This window comes from Centroberyx affinis, unplaced genomic scaffold, assembly GCF_046629955.1.
Source record: "Centroberyx affinis isolate AG114_WGS23_722 - 3 ecotype Tasmania unplaced genomic scaffold, CSIRO-AGI_Caff_v1 ptg002987l_1, whole genome shotgun sequence".
NCBI lineage: Eukaryota > Metazoa > Chordata > Actinopteri > Beryciformes > Berycidae > Centroberyx > Centroberyx affinis.
Window position 1 is genome coordinate 462,501 of NW_027281093.1, and position 20,525 is coordinate 483,025.

Sequence of the window (20,525 nt, forward strand, 5' to 3'; positions counted from 1 at the left end):
TCACTCTCCATCTGTCACCAGGTTTCAGCGAGGTCCTGGCCGGCGTGGCGTCATCTGGAAAGTTCAAGGGCCGTTTCCGTGGCTACAGCTTCTTGACTTTGCAGCAGTCGTCAGCGCTTGGCGGTGCCAGCCTCGGGGCTCAGAGCGTGGGCGCCGCCGTGCCCATGGACTACGCAGCCAACGCCAACGTCTTCTACCGACACACCTTCAACAGCAGCCAATGAGAGCGCAGCTGTGCAATCTGCAGATCTCAACCAATCAGTGCTCAGCTAAGGGGGGAAAATGTATCTGGTGCAGTTGCCCTTCACAATTGTACAAAATGAAGGATTAAGACAACTTTTTTGGCCAGTTTCTTATTATTAGCATTATTGACAATACCAATTATTATAATGATTGCATAGTAATGGTTTAGCACATGATTTGATCTCACATGTGATACTGCTGATTCCTGATGAGCAGCAGTATTAAAATGTACAACTGAAGTTTGTTTTCTGCATATCAATAATCTTCGATATCACACTAAAAAAGTAGCGTGAGACTCAATCAGTCTTGGAAATTTATTTCAATTTGAATTTATCTTCAATATAATTGTAAACCTGAAGTCCAAAGCACACAGCTGATGTACTGTAGAGTTCCACTGTTGTTATCTGCTGATGTTTCACTGTGACAGTGGCGGAAAATGTCCAATATCCCGTTTTAGCAACTGACCGCTGCATGTCAGCAATATCGACAATGGAATTCAGTCTGTTGTCACTGTACTGTCACTACAAGTCTATGCACTTTTTTGAACACTCTTTTGGGTTTGAGATGTGATTGGAGTTAAAATGCTGTGGAGTTCACAGAGAAGTTATTAATGATTGAACGTTGATTCAAAAGATGATAAAAAACGTTCCATTCGATCTGTGATCTACATCACTTTATTGCTGTTATATTGCAGTTATAAGTAAGACATGTTTTAAACATTCCTAAATAGCATAACACCTTTGGCTTTAATTTTTACATTCATTTGCAGGCTTTCTGCAGTTCTGTTTTTTACAAGTAGATGGTGCAATATCACCATCTTTCCATGCGTCACTGTCAATGCACAGTGTCTGTGTTTATTCAGCGATGCTGCAGAACCTAAAATAGGTCGCAGGCATATTTCTGGTGGGTCCCCACATGATAAGAGTGAGAGTTTGTTTAAGCCTAATTCCCAGGACAAGACTACATTTCTCAAGTTTGAGTCAGTGGCCGAAAAATGGAAAAGTTCTTGTATTTTGTAAAAACATATACATGCAATATGCCTAGATATAATTTACTATTCTCTCTGGAAAAATATGTTTAATGAATCACAACACAGTAGCCTTTGTGTCATTCATTTTGTGCAATTCATTTTGTAATAATGAAGCATGATTTTATATTTGCCAATCAGATTTGTAATAAACATCAAGCATTAACTTTGTATAAGCCGGTGTATTGTGTGGATTTCACAGCCTTGGGTCTAGAAGAGGAGAAAATTAGGCAGACAGCGACACTCCACTTGTTTAATTACATAGGAACATGTTTGACCAGCAGATATTTGAATAGATTTTTGACTTCGTCTCACTCTGCTTTCAGGAGCATAGTCCATGTCACATTGCTCAACAGATTACCCAGTCTGTCTCCTATATTTCTTGTGTTTTTCTGATGTAATCTGTCAAATACAACAACAATACACCAAAATAGAACAGTAGTGAGTTGACCCAGTGTCTCAGTCCATTATGACATCACAATCTGAACCTTCCACTGGCTGCCAAGGAGGTTCTGGTTTGGACATCCTGACTCCTCAGCCTGAGTTTGGCAATAACAATACAATGAGGAGGGGACTGGACAATAATCACAATAGATGAGCTCCTCTAAACACCTGAAGGTAAAGACTCTGAGATGAAAGGATCTTGATTTTTTTGTGTGTGTGTTACTTGCTTTGTTTGTAGTTTGTAACAAGTATGTACATGTAGAATACCCTTGGCCTTGGATTTTTTTTCTCTTTCTCTCTCGGATGTTTCACTGGGAAATAATCTGGGGGGCAGGGTGTGTATCTAAGTGGGACTAAGCTGGTCAAATAGAGGTTAAAGAAAATGACTACTGCTATGACTACTGCTACTAGCACTACAAGCAGTTACTGACTCGCTCTCATAGACTCTAGGTCTGCAGCCTCGAGGCAACCGTCTGACCAGATAAACACTGACACAACACATCAATCAGCATTACATCCACACTAATGCATACACTCTAAACCCCTGTCTTCCTTATAGAGCACAGGTGTGCATCCTACAGGCAGTCTTCTGGCCACCTGAACTCAAATCTCAACCAATACACACTAGCTGTTCTCTCTCTTTTGGTTCACAAAGATTTTTGGATAAAAATGAAGAAGAAAAAAAGAACAAAAATAGTTTTCTTTCTTACAACTTTGCCAGTTTTGTTGGAAACCTTTTAAAATTTTGCATACAAATTTGAATGCCAATTATATAATTACAGTTCTCTCGCCACCTTTAGAACTGCAATTTTATTTTCAGATTATAAAAAAATCATCATTCAAACGTAATGGACAGTTTTATGATGTTTGTTATCCTACAACGTTTTGCTTGCAATAGCTGTAGGACAACTAGCAAAATGTATCCTGAACTTGAAAAAAAGACTATAATAATACATGCAAATTACAACCTTTTACGCAAGTACAAGTACTAGCCTACTATAAAAAATGTATACCTGTTAAAATAATAGCCATTTTTTAAGTAATGAAGAATTTTGTGTTTTCCTGTAAGTTTTTTCTTAGGAAGAAGAAGAAATGTAAACAATTCCTAACTTTCTTGATTGATATAAACTTGTTTTCCTGTGGTAAAAGTTACAAAAACATTGTGCTTAACCACATTTTTGTTCCCAACAGGGTGAGAATCCTGTCTTTGGGCTACATCTGACCACCCCCACTCACACACACACACACACACACACACACACACACACACACACACACAGTGACTTCTTGTCAGCTGACGTTGTCTCTGTTTCCCCTGCAGACTCCGGGCCTGAGGCCGAGGAGCGGTTTCCTCACCACTTACAGGAGTGACTATAAACCTTTCACTGAGTGCCCCCTTCAGGTCGACCAGCTGAACCCCAGGCCTAAACCCAAACCTGAACCCCCAGTGATCACCCCACCTAAGGTACGAGGAGTAGATAGATACTGTAGATAGATGGAGAGAATTTTACTCCCACCAAGTTCCTACAATGCATCCTAACAGGTTTTCACGGCTGTACTGGATTCTGAGCCATGGTGTGTGTGTGTGTAGTGTGGAAAATCTGTTGTGTGAAGCAAAAAGCTAAAGCATCCAGTATCACAGCACTTTTCTTGATGTTACACACACGGTCCCTTTTATGTGTGTTCATCTGGGCAAATATCTCCATAGGGAAAATAAAAATAGAAGGAACTCACTAAATATAATCTCTCTGTGTGACTGAGTGGCTGTTGTCTCACTACTACTCTGATGGCAGTAAGTCATGTTGACTATGGTGTGTGTGTGTGTGTGTGTGTGTGTGTTTGATAGATCGACAGTGATACTTGGGCTGTATTTCGTAGATACTGCTACAGGACGACCAACAGTGCCTATGGCTCATCCACCTTCTCACAGGTGAAGCGCAACAACACACACTCACACGCTCAGCAAGTTCACACAAACCTCTGTGTGTTAAAAACAGTTTCCTTTACTGCTTCTCTCTCTCTCTCTCTCTCTCTCTCTCTTTTACAGAAGGGGAAGCCTCTGGTTGTGACTTTGTTGGAGGCAAATTCAGACCTCCAGGGAGATAAGGGGGCCTCAGTGAGCATCCTCCCCTCTCTTGGTGCCTCCTCCTCGGGCACCACGCAGCCACAGAGCCCATCGCTGAAGCCTAAGGATGTCAAGCAGGGCTCCTCCTCCTCTTCCTCCTCCTCCGTCGCCCCGTCCTCGCCCTCTGTCTCTAAGCCCCCCTCTCACTCCCTCCGCCCTGCCTCCTCACCTCCCTCCGGTGTCCTCACGCCTTCCGTTTCCACTGGGGTTTCAAGCCCCGCCCCCGGAGAGGCTGGGACACCGGAAGTGACGGTCGCCAAGGAGACCGTGCTGCCTGTGATTGGCAAGGAGACAACAGGGGAAGAGAAAGGCCCACTGCCCTATGTTGGAGGTGGAGAAGGTTAGGAGCTCTCTCTCTCTCTTTCTCTCTCTAAAACACACACACACACACTTAAGCTTGCAGTTGCATTGATACACTGTCTATTTCCTGTATGGACAGGAAGTGTTTTGGAGCAGCGGGAGGCAGGAGAGGAGCCACAGCAGAAGGTTGAAGGTCACCAAGTGAAAGGTTAGAGAGTGGAGTTCAGTTTTCACTTTAGGAGTGCTTGATTTTCATCAGCTGGTCACCCTGAGCTTTAAGTTGCACATAACAATGAGGAAAATTTCTGAAGTGTTTGATTTTGGTCATGCGGTCGGGGCAGGAAACCAATTTTTTGTGGCTTGTGTTTTGTTGTTGTTCACTGTTCTGTTTAACCAGCCATTTTGCTTCTTAGCGGAGAAAAGAGAACTTCAACTTCAAAACAGTAGAGGAGAAAAATGTACCAGCTTGATTTTCATCATCCCATTCTGTAGTTGCACAAAGGTGTGACGAAAACCTTTAGGTGCGCTTGTTTTGTCATTCTGTGTAGTTCCAGTCTATGATGGGGATTTCCTCAGCTCCCTGTGCAGAGCAGCCAGGCTGGAGCGCATACTGAACCATCATCAGGCCTCCACTGCCATTATCACAAACAAAGGTGGGAGGAACTCTCTCTCTCTCTCACACACACACACACACACTCATTCCCTCACCCATAACCTCCAACCCAAAAAATTTGCCTTTTCCTAATGAGGTCAAAGAAATGGTCCTCACACATGGCCACTTTTCAGGGGTTTCAGGGTCATTTGGACCTCACCAGATGGTAAAAACCATGTGTCATGTGTCACACACACACACACACACACACACACAGACAGTCCCATGACATCTTGAATTTTAGCTGGTTAGGGGAAAGTCAGTATTCTAACTTCCATTTCTCTAAAATTACTCAATAACATAGTTATCTTTCGCTATGGAGCTTCTTTGCTCAATTGGACCAGTGTGTGTTACAACTAATACAACTTAAAATTGTGTGTGTGTGTGTGTGTGTGTGTTAGATGCTCAGAGTGGGGACACCACCCCCTATAAGAAAGCCTTGAGACAGACTATTGGACTACAAGGGAGCGCCTTCCCTAAGCCTGATCTCAAGCAGCAGCGCGAATGGTGAGACATCCACACACACACACTCGTCTCCTCACCCTCTAACACACACTTTCCAAATTCTCCTGGCTTCTTATCACATATTTCTCCCCTCTCCCTCTCTCTCTCTCCTTCCTGTCCGGTGTCATTTCCCCACTCTCTTCCCTCCTCGACTCTCACACACACACCATTTCCTTCCTCCTCTCTCTCAGCCGGGCGTGGAAGACGGAGTACGCCGATAATTACGGTTCGGTGACGCAGGCCTTCCCTCGCCGCGTCCCCCAGGGCGGCACCCTCCCCCTGGCCCTGTCCCAGGCCAACATGACGCTGCTGTCAGAGTACCAAGCCAGCTACACCGCCAAGGTAAGTAGTGGTTGGAGAGTGTGTGTATGTGTGTGTGAGTCATTGTTTTGTTCTTTGGTGTGTGTACCAGGAGAACCACCAAACATACCCTCCAGGTAAGATGTCTTTGTGTTTATGTGCCATGCCATCTGCTTTATTGGCAACCAGGCCAGCATCATGCTAAGGTAGTTGGTGTGTGTGTGTGTGTGTGTGTGTGTGTGTGTGTGTGTCTGTGTGTGTGTGTGTGAAAGCAATATCACACTATTGCCGTGCCTTTTCCTCATCTGATACCAATGAGCTTTGCAATTCACCTCATGTTTAGTAGTAAAGTATGATTGATCACTACCCTCCATCCTATCTCTATTCCTGTATATTTGTCCTCTAATCCTCTGTTTTGTGTGTGTGTGTGTGTGTGTGTGTGTCTCCTCCACTTGGCCCGCCCCAAGATCTGTCCATCACACATGAGCAAACTGGCTGAGTGACCTTCATCCTCCTCCTCTTGGTTACTGGGCGCTTCATCATTCAATTTGCATCTGTGTCTAAATACACAGGAGAAAAAAGTTTGTTTCCTGCTCTTCTTGTTTTGGATATGAAATGAGGTTCAGATGCTGCATGTCAGCTTTCACTTTTTAATCTTCACCAGGGAAGAGTGTTTACTGAGCATATGCTTTTTTTTTTTTAAATATACCAATATACCAGAGTATCTTGCTAAGAAATACATTAAATGCTCAAGAGTGCTACCTGAAAGTCCAATGATCGAGACAAGTGAAAAATCCCTTTCCTCAAGGAGCTAGCGGTCAAGGCTGCATCTCTCACACTCGGTTGTCTTCCCTCAGGATACAGCAGCTGAGGATGAGTCATACCACAGCACTAAACCATCTACTGGCAAGCACCCAAGGGAGACAGTCAAATGCGTGTGTGTGTGTGTGTGTGCGTGTCTATAACCCGTCATCCTCCTGACGGGGGAAGAGCTTGGAATGTGCGTGTGGTGTATGCGAGAGGAAAACACTGCAAATATTAAATGTCAAAAGCACCTTCCATAGCATCATTATCCGTAATTAAAATCCGTATTAAAATAAAAGCAGACGACTCAGCCATATAGAGCCACCAGAGTCCACCCGGCTTGTAAAGTGTGTATCAGAATGCAACAAAAGAGTGAGATGAGACATTTGCCTTTAACATCTTTATTCGTCTTTTTTCAGAATTTTTTCTTTGTATTGAAATTCGTAATTTTTGTGTCTTCTGGACCTCTTTTTTTTTTTTAAACGACCGTTGTCATCTAACTCAAACAAAATCACCAAAAATGATTTCATGTTGTACAATCCACCTGGCGGACATTCCTATTGGCTTAACCAGGGTGCCATTCAACAGCTGTGGTCCAAGCGCCCGTCCCCATATATACCATGCAAGGAAGCTTCCTTTTAACCGACAGAAGTATGAAGTAACTCTGCTTCACCGTCTCTACTGTACTGTTTAAGTAAACACTTGAATACTTCTCTCCAATATTGAAAACAGGCAAAAACCGCATGGGTGGACAGAAGTGCGTTTACCTGTCTGATACTTTTAAATCTGAGGAAAAAGTGCACAAGTGTCTACTTAATGCTTAAAGGGACAATGCATGAGACAATATTGTCACACTCAGTGCCACATGTGAACAGTTGCATATTTTACCCCATGGTATTCTCACTGCTTAAGTATCACAACCCTTAATCTCCCATGTGACAATATTGTCTCAGCATGTTCAAGCCAAGAGAGTGGAGAACTGGAAGGAAAAAATAAAATAAAATCTCTGCTTTTACATAGCCTTTATTGTTAATTCATGATTAATGTGGATTAGAGTCTGGGTTTCCCAAAAAGCGTCCTCACACACAGACTTTGCCCCATTGGCTCACAATGGAAGAGATGATACTGGCACTAGGGCGCTTCAGGGAAACCCAGCCCACAATGGAGATCGATGGCTAAAAAGAACTTCCTTAAAAATCAACCTACTTCATCCGACAGGACGAGGAAGAACAGCGAGGAGGCGATACCGTCAGCCACGTGGTTGCTCGCCTAATTCTGACCGGCCTTGACAATATCGTCTCCTCGCTATTCCTCCTACAAACAGGACTGAATGGACACCGCAGGCTACGGCAACCCAGTAGAGACACAAAACGCCTCATCCTCAAAAACATGAAAAAAAAAAACAAAGAAAAAGAAAAAAGGAGGAGAGGCTATTTGAGAACCTGATTTGGATATGGACACTCGATCTGATGCTGGACAAACCAAGTTGTTCCGGCAGAAAGAGAAGGTGGGTGCGTTCCAAACCGAATACTCCCTCCAACACACTTGTTCACTACGCCCCATAAACCCAAAAATGGAACTGGGGAATTGCACTGTGAACAGAAAGGTTGGTTTCCCAGCCGGAGGTTAAGCTAGTTTATTCAAGGTTCAGATTTCCTTCTCTAAACCAACAAACGCAGCTCTGACCTTTGCTCTAGAATAAAATATTCCAAGATTTCTTCAAGTCGGGAAACTCGCCCCAAATATCTTACAAGCTGACAATAGATAAACACGGATTTCCTCAAATGGGAAAATAATCATCTCTCATCCATGTTTACGCTTATCCAGGTCTATTCCGATCACTTGGGAACAAGGGTAAAGGGAGCTTATATTTGGTTTGGAACTGAGCCGCACCAGATACAAATAAGAACCTGCATCTCTAGATGCACGAGAACTGTGATGTCACAGAGAGCTCGAGTATGACGTCATAGGAGGAAATGCTAACGGGTCTGACTGAACAGGACGATGACTCTACAGAGTAGCAACAGAAGCCCATACAGTCCCCTGAAATATTAGTCATTCTCCAACCTCGCTACTGTGGAACGCCTCGTAGGAGAACTCCCCAATGTACTTACAATATAAATCTTTTTTTTTTTTGTAACAGCACTTAAAGAAAAGTGCAACACAAATTAAGTTACTAGTATTTGAAGTCATTTTTTTGATCAACCAATTTGACGTTATGTCCTGGCATCTCTCCTTGGTAGCTGCCTCAGGTCCAAGGGGACATTAATGTGATCTGCCGCACTCTGTATACGTCATCAATGTAATCCGAAATGCAATGTTGAGCTAGCGCCCGCAGTAGGGCACCGCTGGTATTACACCCCTCCCCACCCCTGTTCCCCATGTCCCTCCGTTTACAAGAAACAAACAGGAAATAAAAAGATTAAAGAACCAAAGAGAGAAAAAAAAGAAATCCCCCCACCCCCCAACTGGGCCCGCCAGCACGCCATTGGCTTAACGTGTGTGTGCGTGTGTGAGTGCATGCGTGTGTGAGGATCAGTGTGTGTGCGGTCGAGGCCGCTAGAGTCTCTGAGAATATGCGAGGACTGGTGGGTGGTTGTGTGCGTGTTTGTGTGTGTATGCGTGCGTGCGGAGGCCCCATGGGGGTGAGGGGGACTCCTAGTATTTCTTCCCCGGGACGAACTCCTTCGCTTCGGGATTCAAGATGCTCTTCCTCTGCAGAGAGTGGAGGGAGAGAAAAAGAAGAGTGAGAACACATTCCATGCAACTTTAAAAACTGACCGTATCTAATCAATGTACGAATGAGCTTACAATCGGCATAAAAAATTATCTAGTGGGAGTGAGAAGACAGCTTCACCTCTATGTGCCCAGCATTTACATAGTTTGCTACAACACATACTCACACTGAAGCATACTTTAAAATATTATCCGGAATGACTCATACTGAATACAACAGCAGAATAAGCTTCAATTCCTCGATCATCAACTTAAAATAAAATCACGTCTACCTCACTCCTTAGCTCTTATTCCATTTCTTTTCTTAGCAGGCACTCTTACGTGGTCACAGGAATTCGAGTGTTATGCTGGCGCAACAAAATGTTTTTCTTGGGATAGGGGTGCTTAAAGGGGGTGCATAAAAAAAAAAAACCACAGCAACATGTAGAAAATTCTCACTCAGTGAGGACAGCAACTCCCAAAGATAACATTGTTTCTCTTAAAATAGGTCTCAGTATTGTTAAAAACGAACAGGTTTCAACTTTATTTTAAGAGAAACAATACTGCAGTCCGTCTTTGAAGACAATTCTCACTTGGTGAGGACAGCAGCTCCCAAGGTCACAGGAATATTTAAACTCCTTCATTTTGGTTGCTTGTAATTTCTGGTGATCTAGGAATCGAAGCCTCTTCTACTGTCGCAGTTGTACTCATTGCAAGTCTTGTCTGGAGAAGAGCGTCTGCTAAATGGCTGATTTATGAATCTAAAATGTATATATTTAGTGAACGGTACGAGCTAGCTTTACTTCTAAAAACATTGCAGCACCCCCGATTACTGAACACACAGGGTTAAAGTACAACCAATCCTTTCAGTGCACAATCTTCCAGTATCATCAAATATGAAGAAGAAGTGGAATAATAAAGCAGTGTGAGATACAAAAATAAGAGGCAAACAACATCTGTGGTGCGTTGAATACTTAGTGCCACTGCTAAACTCCTGAGTTAACCAGTTTACAGCAACCATGAAGTAAGTATATGTCTGTCTCACCGCCACTTCCTCCAGGTTGCTGTGGTGATCGCTGACCGACAGGCCGTTGAGCTGCTGCTGCAGCTGCCCCACCCCCTGGTTGTTGAGGTCACGTGACGGGATGAACCAATCCTGGTCCTCCTCCTCCAGCATTTCCTGGAAGCAGCGCTCCAGGAACTCCTGCTCCAACAGCTCCTCTTCCACCTGGGAGGCAATAAGGGAGAGAAAAAAAAGACAGATGAGTGGAGGGGTGAAGAGGGGTGGATGGACAGACGGAGGGGAAGAAAAGATGGATGGATGGATGAGAGATGGATAGAGAGAAGAATTTAGAGAGATGGGAGAGAAACGAAGGTGAATGGGAGAAAAACTCCTCCAACTAAGCAAGAGAAAAAGAGAGTTGGAGGGTTAGGGTTAGAGGCATGTTTCGAGCAGGAACATGTCCCAATTCCCATAATTCTCTAAAACTGATTGTGTCCAAATAACCTCAGATCCTGGAAAAAAAACATCTCTGTCATGGATGAAGGGAGGTGGTGAGAGGTGAGAGATGCAGTATGGGTAGAGGGAGGAATGAAGGACAAAGTATGGGAGGAGTAAGAGGGCGAGGGGCGGGGGGCGGGGGCGGGGGGCGGGCGCTGTAAGGAAGGTCTGTTAAGCTGTGGACGGTTATCAGTCATCAGTTACTCTGAGAGCAGGCCTCCGTGACAGGAAACAAGAAAAGAAAACGAGAGAGGATGGGAAGGAGAAAAGGAGAAATCAAGATAAATAGCAGAGTTGGATGTATGGGGGATTTCAATGAGGGCAGAGAGACAAGGGAGTGGGACAGGGAGAAGGAAGGAGAAGGAGGAGGAGGAGGAGGGTCGGAGTTGATAGGAAGGCCCAGGACAGGTAGGAAGGGGCAAAGCAGCAAGATCAAGAGGTAAGCGGGAAGGAGGAGTGAAGGATGCTCAGACGGTATTTATTATTAATCATGATCAATTTCCACAAGCATTCTTTACAAGTTCCACAATACCTCCAGAGGGCGTTACAGTGCTGATTGGCGTAGTCAACTGAAGAGGAAGGAGGAGGATTGGAACAGACAGAGCCGCTGTCTGGCTCTTGACAGCGGACTGCAGCAGTCGGCGCAAAATTCAACAGAGTCAAACAGCTGAAAACATGGTAACAGCAGCAAACAGTCCATCGTGTGTTGAACTGGATCCCAGTCCGCTTAAACTGGTTGAAAAAAACTGGTGCCAGGAGCAACATATGGTACTATTTGGCTTACATAGACGGAAAAGACGGATATCCAACTGAGCTGGCAGTAGTGTTGAATTGGTAGATATTAAACTTAGTAAGAATAGTCAAAGTCAAGGCTCTGGTATTGTGACAACACTAGTCAGATTTTCCAAGCCAAGGTGGAGTTGGAAGGAGGAGGGAGAGGAAGGGGGTTGAGACAAAAATGGCAGCATTGGGGGAGGGGGGGCAGGGGGATATGAAAAGAGATGAGAGGAGAGAAAAGACGGACAAAGAAGAGATGAGGGAAGAAAAAAAGACGATGGGGGATGAGGGCGGCTGATATATCAAGTCGTTAGACTCCACCTCTGACGGGCTTCCTCTTGATAAGACTCTGTGTGTGTGTGTGTGTGTGTGTGTGTGTGTGTGTGTGTGTGTGTGTGTGTGTGTCTGGACTTTATCTTGGTAATATGGCAGGCCCATGTGGTTTGCCTGTGCTTCCACTGCATCATTTGGACCATAACAATTGAAAATACTTGTAGTACGAGTCCATCTGTCTGCTTTATGTCCAAAATACACATATGAGCAAAAACGGCACCAAGCCTGGAAGTGAAACTACTTGGCTGCTACCTCTATACTTCCACCAAAATAAACCATTTCAACTGTAGACAATAAGACGATTTTGCAATACCCTGACTGAAAGATAAGAGATAGCGACCCTCCCTCAGCACACACCTGTCTGTTGTACTCTTCCTCGTTCTCCATCCACATGTACTCGGCGAATGGGTTGGCCTCACCACCCTCTCCTGCGTGCCCATTGGCCACCGGCTCCTTTCCTTCCTTCCCCGGAGCCCCGCCTCCCGGTGTCTTGGCCACCTCTGGACCGCTCATCTCAGCCGGCTCTGGAGGAGGAAGAGAGTTACATACATGTTATCATTAGAGAGCAGGTCAGGACATTAGAAAAAGCAGGAACTATTGGGTAAGGCAAGGAAACTCAAATCTACATTAGATATGAATGTTTGGCCATAAATTTAAAAAAAAATAGTAAACATACAAAGACACACACTGAAAGGATTGTTCAAATCAGACAAAGATGGTACACAAAAACAGAGACACGCCATGCGTACTTTCTCCTTGTAATCTTCCATTTTGCACAACTCCTCGCTTGAAGCCAAGTAACTTTGGCACAGGTTCGTCTCCTATTCATTACCCCACAGCTGGGCCTTGTTGGCTGTTAGGATTACATTATCCCATCTGAGGCACAGCTTCTTCAACTTTTTTCAGCCCCGGATCCAAATTGAGCAAATTAGCAGTGTTTCTGTTATATTCATGTAGCTACAGCTGGAAAATTGCCCCCACAGCTAGACCAAAGTGAAGACAATGAAAATTCATCATTGGGCCTCACTACTCACAAAAAACAACCCACAAAACAATTACCATTGTATTTACGGCACAATGTTCCATACATCATGATCCAAATAAGAAACTGTCTTAAACTGCAACACCTACTGGAACTGATCCAGGAATGGGCCCAAGAGTGAACACAGGTCTCCAAAACCAAACCAAAATTACCCCACCCTGCAATTTCTACAAGCATTTTTACTGGAAACACTGAAACTATGCAAAGGACTTAATGAAGTGGATGGCACTTTATGACTGCAAGCCCACCTCTGACGGGCTTCCTCTTGATAAGACTCTGAGGCGGCAGGTTTATCATGCTTGTGAATGGCAGCGCTACAGTAAAAGGCCACAGTCTGTAATTATTAACCTGGAACACACACACTGGCCCAGATAGATGTGAGGAAGACAGAGTGCCATTCACAGGCTTTACAAACAACTAGAGTGTGAAATAATTTGGCTTAGGCTAATAACTCAGAAACCTCGTGTGATGACAACTTCCTCCTTTCCCTAGCTTCCATAAGTAGAGTGAAAGAATGAATGGAATGAAATCAGAGGCAAATCTGAGTACAGCAAAATAGAGCAAAATCACAACAGGATACAGCAGAGTACAGTAAAGTTATATCTATATATATCATAAGAGTAGATTAGAATATAATAAGTGTAGGACAGTAAGATCAGTACAGTACAATAGTCAAGTGGTCACAGATTGGACATCAAGGTTTCCACTGACTATTAAACTCTTAGGTAGCCCATCAAATTATTTTTCTGACCTCTTAAAGAAAAACATTCAGATATGATGTCTCCAAACTCGGAGGGCAGCAGTAGCCTAAAAGGTTACAGAAGCGAGCTTGTGAATTCCTGGACCAAGAAGGAAAATCTGGGTGGGGAAAGTGAACGGGTGCTCTCTCCTGCCTCCACAACGACCATTTACACCTGGCATTAAAATGCAATATGTATCTAGATATGCCATCTAGAAAATAAACAATCTGATCACGCCCTTTTTGCATTTATACCTGGTATTTACATGTGTTCTCGTTGTCTGCATTGCGATTAGATCTCATTTTTCGTGCGCACTATGCAAAGCAGGCGAGTAGGCGGGGAGGAGGCACTGTCAATAAAAACAAATATGGCGGGTGACGTGATACTGTACAGCTTGGATTTACTTTCCATTTGAGGAGGAAAGGGTTGTCTTTCATGACTCTTTCGTAAGAGGCAACAGAAACAATAGTGTTTGCAAACTTTACAGCTGCAGTGACTGTCACTATATGGCTGAGGGAATGGAGCGATGAAGGGCAGGACTAGATGATGCTGGATTCCTTCAGTTAAGCTGAGTGGATGGCAAAGTCATGACGTTTTTACCCCCCGGGTAGTACTTGCTCAAAATGCGATCACAATGGATGGATTGCATTTACACCTGGCTGACTGTAGGCGGGATCCGATCGCAAAGCGAGTTAGACTGCCTCCGGAGGTGGTTTGGCAGATCTGATCGCATTCCGATCTCAACGCCTAATGTGTGTATTCATACCTTTGCATTAACATGCATTTTCCCTTATGTAGACAAGTTATGCAAATACAGATCTCATTTTAATACCAGGTGTAAATGTGGTCATGGTGCCCAGTGGAGCTGCTCGGACATCCCCCCCCCCTGCAGTCCACTTCCCTGGCTACGTTTACACTTGCCATTTCCATGTGACTTTTGAGATCTGCCTCTAAAGATCAGATTTTATGAGACCGGAAACATCCACACGTGGCCTAAAAATTACTGTTATGCATCTCCTGTGTGTGCATTACTTTTTCCTACTCTCCCTCTCCATCTCTCTTCACTGCTTGGGTGCACACTGGCTGGATTTCCTCCAGACCATGTAGAATTTCAATCATAACACCATTTCTATATCTCGTTCTGAAGATCCAATATAATGTATTGATTTTTGTGTGTCCAGACTTGTCACTTCATACAGCCGGGCGTGATCTGATGATAAAAGTGGCATTGAACCAACTACTGTAATTGTAGGCAGTTAGACAGTCCACATCCTACAATGAGACAGTCATGCTACTACGAAGACAGTCCTCCAACAGTGAAATAGTAAACAGTACTCTTACTTAGGGATTCACAATTATGGCTAAAATGGCAACTGATTGTTTTCCTAGATACTGTTATCGTTAGTCTTGATGAATTGAGAGACAAAACAATTTTACTGCAGTTTTTGCCTCACACCAACATCTTGACTGTCCCACTATAGTGGACATTCTGAGTGAAATTAAATATGTTGCTATTGCAGATATGCTATGATTCATTTTGGAAACTAAAAATTATATTAATATGCGATTTGACGTGATTAATTGAGCAGTCCTACGACAGACACTTAGTGCTCCCACTATGGTGAGACATACCTACTACAGTGACATAATCCTCCATAGTCAGAGAGCTCTAATAGACTTGTCATGACTCAACTCTGGCCTTCTGGAGTTGCAGCAAAAAAAAACAATGTGCAAAACCGCCAGTGATGTCAACTTAACCCGCACAAAACCCCCAGGGTCTGCCTGACACAGACACACGTTTGCAATGCTTGACATGTGAGGACGCTGCATTGGCTTACACTCATTCCTAAACTCCTGGCCACTAAATGCTTCACCCCAAAAATGACCCCTTTTCCAATTCTGGACAAAGTGTCGTTACTTTGAGAACTTCTCCTGACTTTTCTGTGCTGGTCCACAAAACAAAAACAACATATGCAAATAGAGATTTTGACCAAAGGCAGACTGCTGCTCGCTGTAGGGTGACAGTATGGACATACTGTCCTTCAGAAGAGCACAAGTAAACATGTATAATCTAAGTGGGTTACTAGACTAAAAGGAGGTGTGTCTGCTTGGCTTACAGCTGTGTGTGTATGTGTGTCTGTCTGTCTCTGGGCAATGATGGTGTAATTGCACAGCGCAGCAAGTTACACAACGATGGGATGTTAGCCTTTAAGCCAAATAATAAGCAGGGAAGAGTGAGAGAGAGTGAGAAGGTGGGGAAGAAGTTTTGCAACAGACTACCACGAGCCAAAATGCAATTCTACGCAGCTTTATGTATGCTACAAAAAAATGTGCCATCAGTAGACTGAGGCACCAGAATGCTCAAAGTGCGTGAAGTCTGCCTCTGTGTGTGTGTGTGTGCGTTTGTCTGTGTTTATTTTTACTGTGGCCTATAAACTGATTACACTGCAAATGTTATGGAACAACGCACATTTTTAACACCAACTTGCACAGCAAACTACCAGAGTCTCTTTGTCCAAAAAGCCTGAGATCCTTAAAAAAATAAAAAAGGAAGGTTCAGAGTGTGATTCCTAACCCTAAACAGCAATTTCACAACAGTTGCAAAAGGTCACGGAAAACACAGCTTATCCTCAGACTACACAAGGGTTCGTGGTCGGTGAGCGCGCATAAATATGGACAGCGGGGACAGTGTGCACTGTGCCGTAATGTACTGCATGTAGCACTTATATGTTCATGTTGCATAACCCATGTGTTGGTCACCATGTAATATTTAGTTAGTAGAGCCTAGTAAGGCCTATCCTCTACGTCTGCGAGCAGAACATGATTTGATGAAATTCAATGAGGGAGAAGGATAAAGGTGGAAAGGTAAAATGCCGTTCTGCATCTGCACTAGGGCTCCATGACATGGAGGACATCAAACTCCTGTGTATATTCACAAATACTCCAATATGACTAATTAATAAGCTCTAGTTCTAAGGCTACATTACCTTTTGATGTGATTGGAAACATTTTCAGTTGCACTCTAGTTCCAGATTATGGGAATATTTCCCATTGGATGTTCCTCTGATGACCAGTCTCCACAGAGTATCTAGTATTTCTAGGCTCAATGGAGGCCAGTCTACCAGATGCTTCTCATTGTCACTACACCACTTGCAGATTATGTGTACTATAAAAATTAATGTTAGAGGATGCTCATTTTGGTAGCTTTGTGATCTTGTGTTCTTTCATTTTGCATCATCAATATGAATACTATATATTATTCAACCCCATTTTGCATTCACTTTCCTCCTTCAAATCTATTGTCATCGAAGGAGAGTGGATTACATATTTTGCATATACACATGGGGAATTCTGTACAGGAATGAGATCATTCCAACACACAATCTGGAGACAATGGCGGAAAAGAGCAATCTCCATTTAGAGGTGAATGGGAGTTGTGTCCTAGGAAGAAATGGAGGAAGTTCAATAGAATCCCCATTTTCATCCCTAAAATGTGAAGTTAACATGGGTGATAATTTACTGAAGTTTCTCCAGGACCATGACAATATTTATGACTAACAGGTGGACCTGAATTATAAATTTAGAATGAACCAGGAGGATAATATAACTCTTCATAATCATATCTACCCCTAGCTGGATTCATCCACTTGCCAAACTGTGCGAGAGTGGTGTAACTTCCACTGATATAATTAGAATAACACACAAAGAAGCTTTGGGTAATGCCAGGAAAACTAGAATACCCTTTGCAAATAAGTTAGTTGATGAATGACAACGTTAAAAGGACTAAAATATTAAATTCCGCTAGTAAATGTTCAGTCGGTCAGCTGAGGAGTCCAAAATTTGATACTTGGTATCATCTGATAAAACCTCAGACAAACCCTGTATTATTTACAGTATCATGTGCTATTCACAAACATGTAACGTTAAAGAAACCAAATACACTGAACAACACCAAATCTAACAAATGAGGGCTCAGATTCAATGTCAAAAACAACAAAGATCCCATCTGCTGAACGAGAAAGGCTGGAAGACGTTATGGATATGTACGGCGGATGTGTGAGGCCTTCGCTACCTAACTACATCAATTGTGCATACGTGCTTTGAAATACCCAGATTAAACTGCTTCATAGGGGATTATGTAATGTGCAGCGGATGGGAGCTGCGTCGTCGTGGCTTGTAGCCTGCTAACGTTTTCAGGGGGCTAACAGGCTAAACCAGGTAGCCAGGCCTACCTGAAAAGTTGGTAAATGGATTGGACGGGCTTAGCCTATGTAATGCTAAGTGGCTAGTTTGCTTACTGTGGCTGCAAATAGCCAGATAGATAGCTGTAACGTTACTATCAATGGAAGGGCCTGAGGTGAGAACTATCCCAGCAACAAAGGGCTGGGTGGCTGGCTAGCTAACAATTATTTTCATTAAAGTGACTAAGTCCGTTTGAGCAAGAACAGATACAATAGAAAACGATGAAATAACGGCTAAGCTCCATAACACGTAACCATGCACTGAGGTCAAACTCCATTCCCTTCGCGTTGATGCGTCAGGCCAAACAAAGTAGCTTGCTCCGCTAACGTTACCAGCTAGCACGCTGCTACAGCATGGCAGTATCACTGAATCTGTACGGAACCAGGTCAACAAAACAAGCAACGGTCGAAGGACTAATGTTACAACTCCGCGTTAATAAATTACATAGAAAATACGAACAGTCGCAATTCACAAATCTCACATTAAAGTTACCTGGCATTGTGCTCTCGGCGACACTTCAAAGTACAACGTTACAGAAAACTTATTTCAACTGCACAGCGAAGAGTGCGTGTTCGTGGTTTTTCCAATGGGGATCTCTCTCTGCGATGCTACGTAGCTCACATTAGCTAAATCCAGTTAGCCACCTTGCTAACGTTAGAAAGCTGGGTCGGTCATGTGGTCTAGTGCTGCCTTCAAGTGCGGTCAGAACTATCGGATTTACCAGTACACCACACAATGGGGAAGTGGGAATTTTCTATGATGCCGGAGTTGCCGTTATGTGGCATTTAGAGAAAGAAAACATGGATGCCCTGTAAACAGTTAATGGTAAAAGTTGGGGTTTCATTATTAAATAGGATTCTATGTACGTAGTATTTTAGTATTGTGTGATTATTTCCACTCTTTAACTTTTAGTTGTCACACATTATTATGTACACGTATGGGATGTAGTTTTGATGTTGAAGAGACAACAACCGCAAATAGCATTTACCCGAGAGTTTATTCATATTGCTACAAAAGATGTAATGAATGTTACAAATTTACTTCATCTTCGTTCTGCCACTGCAATACAAAGTAGCTCTGTGCCGCTTGAAAACCTACTTTTGTTTGGCTACATTCATTCCATTGTGTTTTTATTTCTGACCAAAGGAACTTAAATGCTACCTTCTAGCTCGGAAGTCGGAGCTTACGATGAGCACTTGAAGGCAGCATGTGAACAAACATCCTACAAGCCCCACCACCATACTATCTCTAGTCTCTTCCAAAACACAAATGCCTGCGTGGCTTTGGGACTAAAAGCAGTGTCTCGATTAATCACAAATGATCCAGCTAGTCAGATTCAAATATAAGCAGTTTTTGGGAGGTGGAATATCAGATTATAACGATGAACAATTAGGATGATGGGGTTTGTTGTTCAAACAAGTGTGCATATCCCTACAGGGGCCTGTTCTGAACTCAGTAAAGCAACACTGGTTAACACGAAAATTATGCCCCATTATATATGTTTTGATTAACTTGACAATGTTAACCCATCACGATATTACTCGTTCTGCATGTTATGAGTAGACATGTAGTGGAGGGTAAATCCAGCTAAACTGAGTTTAGACACCTTTTTTTATTCGCAGAATAGAGTTTACTCACCTTTTCAGGCTGACACGTCTCTGTGAGGTAAATCCACAATATACATCGTAGTAAGCACTATCAAACTGATGTAAGTTATATGGAGATAGGGTCTTACAAAGAAAACAGCACACACTAATTGCTTCTTGTCTAAATTGGGGGTTGTTAGCCATATGATGATCACCGACTGGAGGTCATAGTTTATCCACCTTTTATTATTTAATACTACATCGCTGGATAGGAGGGAACCGGCCCAACTGAAGTCCCTTGCTTGCTGCTGAAATGGATGTTAGTGCTGTCTGTTTTTTGTTTTTTTAGCCAAAACCAGCTAGCTACCCCCATTACTCACCAATAACAACAGACTGACCAGACAAGTTCAAGTGCAAATAGGGGAGAATCCGTCGCCAAAATGCAAGCCAGCTGTTGGGGAAACGGCTCCTTTCCCGTCCCGGACGCCACGAGAAAGCAGACACTAAAGAAATACTCTGGATAATCTCCGTTACACTAAGAAAATATACGTCTCCTTTGTCCGTTTTCTCCCGTTATTGGCTACGGAACGGAGAAATTCACGCTTTCACTGCCTAACGGTGAGAAGAAAATACGTTGTTACGTGGTTCCGTTTGTCCAGCTGTACAGTTTAGTCATTGGTGCGCGTGTACGTCAGTCAACGTTTCCTGCCGGTACCATTGGCTGAGACTAAAACACGACCCGCCCCTCTTCCCCATTCACGTAAGTAAACAAAATATAACCCCCTTTTTCCTGCTGCCCTGTTCGTGTAACCAATAGGCCGAGTTAATATTTGACAGTCCGTTTGTTACCCAGGACTGCCCGTCCTTTAGCAGATGAAGATTCAACTTCATGTTGTAAAGCCTGCTGGGGCTGAGGACGCGACAGGAGGAGAAGAGAAGCAAAGAAGATGCAAGAATTTAACGTGTGAGTGTGAGCAGTGGCGTGCACATGCTTTTTCAGGGCCAAGGGCGAGAAAATGGCAGTATTCCTCCAATGTGAGCGGGACCTGAGGGCAGCCTCTCCCCTGGAAGAGATTTTCAACTGAATTTAAAAAAAACTCATTTCTGGTTGGTGTTGAGAGACGATGGGCCTCATGCAAGAACATTTTCGTATTCTTATCTCAAATTTCTCTTCAACTGGAGTAAAATAG

At 43.4% G+C, this 20,525-nt stretch overlaps 2 protein-coding genes across 3 annotated transcripts in view; one reads left to right on the forward strand and one right to left on the reverse strand.

The window, feature by feature from the left end:
• Positions 1-1,425, forward strand: part of nagk (N-acetylglucosamine kinase) — a 4,833-nt gene extending 3,408 nt beyond the window's left edge. The window contains exon 10 of the mRNA XM_071537181.1: positions 22-1,425. Coding sequence (XP_071393282.1) covers positions 22-224 — 203 coding nt within the window. The 3' untranslated portion in view covers positions 225-1,425. The remainder of the gene's footprint in view (positions 1-21) is intronic.
• Positions 1,426-6,856: 5,431 nt separating this feature from the next.
• Positions 6,857-19,959, reverse strand: paip2b (poly(A) binding protein interacting protein 2B). 2 transcript variants are annotated; one of them, XM_071537175.1, is made up of 4 exons: positions 19,716-19,959; positions 12,083-12,249; positions 10,160-10,342; positions 6,857-9,114 (listed from the first exon to the last, which is right to left on the reverse strand). In XM_071537175.1, exons 2-4 carry the CDS (start codon positions 12,236-12,238, stop codon positions 9,058-9,060), a joined length of 396 nt encoding a protein of 131 aa, XP_071393276.1. In that variant the 5' UTR covers positions 12,239-12,249; positions 19,716-19,959; the 3' UTR covers positions 6,857-9,057. The 2 variants fall into 2 exon arrangements, with proteins under 2 accessions (XP_071393276.1, XP_071393275.1); XM_071537174.1 differs by lacking the exon at positions 19,716-19,959 and adding an exon at positions 18,242-18,381.
• Positions 19,960-20,525: the final 566 nt, after the last annotated feature.